Source organism: Camelina sativa, chromosome 11, assembly GCF_000633955.1.
Source record: "Camelina sativa cultivar DH55 chromosome 11, Cs, whole genome shotgun sequence".
Lineage (NCBI taxonomy): Eukaryota > Viridiplantae > Streptophyta > Magnoliopsida > Brassicales > Brassicaceae > Camelina > Camelina sativa.
Window position 1 is genome coordinate 7,903,130 of NC_025695.1, and position 4,747 is coordinate 7,907,876.

The 4,747-nt window shown below is 39.4% G+C and overlaps 2 protein-coding genes and 1 pseudogene across 2 annotated transcripts in view; 2 read left to right on the top strand and 1 right to left on the bottom strand.

Annotated features, from left to right (window-relative positions):
- LOC104722289 (calcineurin B-like protein 3) overlaps positions 1-1,455 on the top strand; it is a gene marked incomplete in the record, with an annotated part of 3,048 nt that extends 1,593 nt beyond the window's left edge. Inside the window, 7 exon segments of the mRNA XM_010440429.2 lie at positions 1-57; positions 208-290; positions 407-466; positions 550-658; positions 770-903; positions 1,012-1,124; positions 1,208-1,455. Of these exon segments, the coding sequence (XP_010438731.1) occupies positions 1-57; positions 208-290; positions 407-466; positions 550-658; positions 770-903; positions 1,012-1,124; positions 1,208-1,265 (614 nt within the window).
- LOC104722290 lies at positions 1,790-3,847 on the top strand (annotated as a pseudogene).
- LOC104722291 (heat shock protein 90-2-like) overlaps positions 3,764-4,747 on the bottom strand; it is a 3,116-nt gene continuing 2,132 nt past the window's right edge. Inside the window, exon 4 of the mRNA XM_010440430.2 lies at positions 3,764-4,730. Coding sequence (XP_010438732.1) covers positions 3,908-4,730 — 823 coding nt within the window. The 3' untranslated portion in view covers positions 3,764-3,907. The remainder of the gene's footprint in view (positions 4,731-4,747) is intronic.

The window sequence follows — 4,747 nt, forward strand, 5'->3', positions numbered from 1 at the left end:
TATACAAACAATCTGGAGGCATTGGAGACCCTGAACTGCTTGCCAGAGAGACAGTTTGTATGCTCTCTCGCCTTCCATTCATTGTCATTTTTTTGTTCTCTTATATGATTCTAAGGCATGCTATTTTCTCTAGTTGATACTCCCTGTTAAGAGGGAATACAAATCTTACTTCTGGATTTTTTGATCATGTGAATCGTTTGGCTGCAGTTAGCGTGAGTGAGATAGAAGCTCTCTATGAGCTGTTTAAGAAAATCAGCAGTGCTGTGATTGACGATGGGCTAATTAACAAGGTATGTAGGGATCATATCTCTTTTACGCCACTCACGAATCAAGCATATTACTACTTCTTTTGGACAGTCTTTTCTGATTTTCATTTGATGTGTCATGTTTTTAATTGTGGTGTCAGGAAGAGTTTCAGTTAGCCTTGTTCAAGACAAATAAAAAAGAGAGCTTGTTTGCTGACCGGGTATGTTTTTTTCTCAACCAAAAGACTTTGTGATCCTGTTGCCAAGGTCCTTATTCAAAGTATATTGACGTTACCAATCACAGGTATTCGATTTGTTTGACACAAAGCATAATGGAATACTGGGGTTCGAGGAGTTTGCTCGTGCTCTCTCTGTCTTTCATCCAAATGCTCCTATAGAAGACAAGATTGACTGTACGTCTCTGATCTTTAAAATTTGATCCGAGAACAAATGATCTGATGTTCACAATGCTACATATAATCCATGAAATTTCATTAATAGTTACCGGGAACATTGTTCTGCAGTTTCGTTTCAGCTATATGATCTTAAGCAGCAAGGTTTCATCGAGAGGCAGGAGGTGAAGCAAATGGTGGTGGCTACTCTTGCTGAGTCCGGCATGAACCTGTCAGACGAAATCATAGAGAGTATAATTGACAAGGTGTGGTTCTTTCCTTCCTTTTTCCTGCTCGATACTATTTTCTTGTTCAACTCGTGATTGCAGTTGTGAATAAAGTAAAGAATGATTTCTGAGTTTCTTCTTTGGCAGACATTTGAGGAAGCTGACACAAAACACGATGGGAGGATCGATAAGGAAGAGTGGAGGATCCGTGTTCTTAGGCATCCTTCTCTTCTAAAGAACATGACCCTCCAGTATCTCAAGTGAGTTACTGAACCAATGTATCTTCCAATGTTTGTTTCTGCATCACAGTATTGTTAACATAGATCTCTCATATTGCGTACAGGGATATCACGACTACATTTCCGAGCTTTGTGTTCCACTCGCAGGTGGAAGATTCCTGAGAAAAACAATAGCATACTAGCAGAGAGACTATTTGAGAATTGTGTTTTATTTCTGATTATGTATCATGTTTATTTGTTTGAATCTCTTCTGAACATTTTCAAGATTTTGTTGTTACTTCTGTAAAAAGAAAGAAAAGAAAACAAATCTGTATTTTTTTCTGCTCCTTATTTTGATTGATGTTTTTCTCTCCTTGCATCTGTAGATAGATATACTACTTATGTTGAGACATGATTCCTACTATTAAGTCAAAAAAAACATTGAAAGAGCAAACTGATATGGAGAGAAAAGAGAGAGAACTCAACATCAGTGATCTGGTAAGCTCTAATCTAGATCCTGAAATCAGAAATCAATCTTGATATCAAAACTGAAACCACCAGTTTGATCGGACCGGATGCAATATTACAACTGTAGGATTGGTTAGTCTTTTAGGAGATTGACTTTTCGGTTAGAGTTGACAAAGTAATTAGAGTTTACTTGGGGAATAAATAAACCAGTCATTCCTATTATATATGTGTCCCTCTCTCAATAGCTGAATAGTCCAAGCGTTGACAATCCTATTATTTTGATCTTCTCTCCTTTGTTAACTCTTTCTGAAATCGACAATGGCAGCTTCTTCCAACTCTACGGGTTGCTTTACGAATCAAAACGAGCTAGAGGCTCTTTATGAGCTGTTTAAGAAACTCAGCGGTGCTGATGGGCAAAGAAACGAGGTACCTAAAAATTGTATGTGACTTTCTTGCCACGCACTGTATGCATATAAATCTGTATTTTCTTATTTTCAGGGAGACGTTGTGAAAGGCGTACCACATAATTTGCAATCATGGTTTATAGAAAACAGAGGACCTGTCTTCATGTCAATCTTTACTCTCCTGTCTTCAGCGATATTCATGAGCGGGATCATCAGTTTTGGAAGGTTCTTTTAAAACTTCATTCATTTTAAAAAGAAACTATTCAATGAACTTATTTTATGTACTCTATGTTTGGTAGCATTGTAGGTGGATTATTGTTGATGATAGGACTCTACTGTGTATTGTGGAGGAAGAAAAACAGAGTGGAGGAGATATACGGTGGTGAAATGAACAAGGTAGGTAGGTACCTTAGGGATAATATGTCTCTCTTGCCACGCACGCTTATTTGCTACTTCTTTTGAACAGTCTTTCAGATTTCCAATAACCTTGGTCCTGTTGTAACTTGTATCAGGAAGAGTTTCAAGTAGCCATATTCAAGACAAACAGAAAAGAGAGTTTGTTTGCAGACAGGGTATCTTAATTTTTTTTGTAATCTATTTATTTGGCAGTTAAAATATATACTGACATTACCAATCAATCAATCACAGGTGTTCGATTTGTTCGACACAAAGCATAGTGGATACTTAAATTTGAGGAGTTTGCCCGAGCTCTCTCTGTCTTTCATCCAGATGCTCCTTTAGATGATAAAATTGACGGTACATCTCTGATCTCAAAAACTTGATCCTAGAAACCATCTCTAACAAATTTATCTCATGTTCAACACATCCTATATAAATTCCATGATAATTTATTAATAATGACTACCTGGAATATTACTTGGCAGTTTCGTTTCAGCTATATGATCTGAAGCAGCAAGGATTCATCGAGAGGCAGGAAGTGAAGCAAATGGTGGTGGCTACCCTAGCTGAATCCGGCATGACCTTGAGCGACGAGATTATAGAAAGTATAATCGACAAGGTGTGCTTTCCTTCCTACTATTTTTTTTGGTTCCACTGTAGTGTGTGTAAACAGATAAATGTGAAGTGAATAGTGATTTTTGAGTTTATGTGGCCAGACATTTGAGGAAGCTGACACAAAACACGACGGGAAGATCGATAAGGAAGAGTGGAAGACCCTTGTTCTTAGGCATCCTTCTCTTCTAAAGAAGATGACTCTCCAGTATCTCAAGTGAGTTACTGAACCAATGCATTTTCTGCATCACAGTATTGTTAACATTGATCTTTCGTATTGCGTACAGGGATATCACGACTACATTACCGAGCTTTGTGTTGGACTCGGAGGTGGAAGATACCTGAGAAAAACAATAGCATATTTGCAGAGCATACTATTTAAGAATTGTGATTGTTCTCTTATCATGTTTATTTGTTTCAATTTCTCTGATCATTTTCAAGATTTTGTTGTATACTCTTCTTGTGTGAAGAAAAACGTAAAACATGTACGTACGTATTTTTCTTGTTCATGATTTTGGCTTCTATTTTCCCCTAGCATCTGTAGTATACTGCTAATTTCTGTTCATGATTAGTCGTGATTAGCTCAAATATTCAAAGAGCAACTGATGATAGATAAAAGAGAGGGGGCTCCAACTGTTAAGCAATCTGAAATTGTAAGATAGCTTAAGTAGTCAGAAACCAATCTTGATATCGAATTTAAACCCACCGGTTTGATTGAACCGAACAGCAATAGAAGTCCGGCTATCTGAACCAAAACAATACGACAAACCAGTAGAATTTCAAAGGAAATCTTGTTCGTTGAAGACATGATAAAGAGCCGTAATAAAACAAAGTTCTGGAGACAAGAGAAAAAACCAGGATACTAGTCCAGAAAACCCAAAAGATGAAAGAGAGAGAGACGAACGAAGCCAGTTTCAACTACTACTATTACTATTTGGGCACTTAGTCGACCTCTTCCATCTTGCTTCCTTCAGCTTCAGCGTCATCTTCAAGTGGTGGCATGTCAGCATCAGCTTCAGTCTCACCTGCATCATCGTCAATGCTGAGTCCAAGCTTAAGCATCCTGTGGATTCTGCTTCCAAAGGTGTTGGGCTCATCAAGGCTAAAACCAGAGGTGAGAAGAGCAGTCTCGAAGAGAAGAAGGACGAGATCCTTGACAGACTTGTCATTCTTGTCTGCATCCGCTCTCTTCCTCAACTCATCCATGATCGAGTTCTCTGGGTTGATTTCCATTGTCTTCTTGGAAGACATGTACCCAGCCATGCTGCTGTCTCTCAAGGCCTGAGCCTTCATGATTCTCTCCATGTTAGCAGTCCAGCCGTACTCCCCGGTGACAAGACAGCAGGGTGAGTCGACAACACGGTCAGAGACAATGACCTTCTCAACCTTGTCCCCCAAAACCTCCTTCATCACCTTGCACAGACCCTCGAACTTCTCCTTGAGTTCTTCCTTCTTTTTCTTCTCGTCCTCTGTTTCCTCAAGCTTCAAACCTTCCTTGGTGGCAGAGACCAGTTTCTTTCCCTCAAACTCCTTGAGCTGACCAATGGCGTACTCATCAATGGCGTCAACCATGTAAATGACCTCGTATCCCTTCTTCTTTAGCTTCTCAAGGAAGGGAGAGTTCTCAACAGCCTTCTTGCTCTCACCAGTGATGTAGTAGATGTCATTCTGTCCTTCCTTCATCCTGGTCACGTAGTCCTTAAGACTGGTCAACTCATCTCCGCTCTTGGTGGAGTGGTAACGGAGCAACTCAGCAATCTTGGTCCTGTTCTGAGAGTCCTC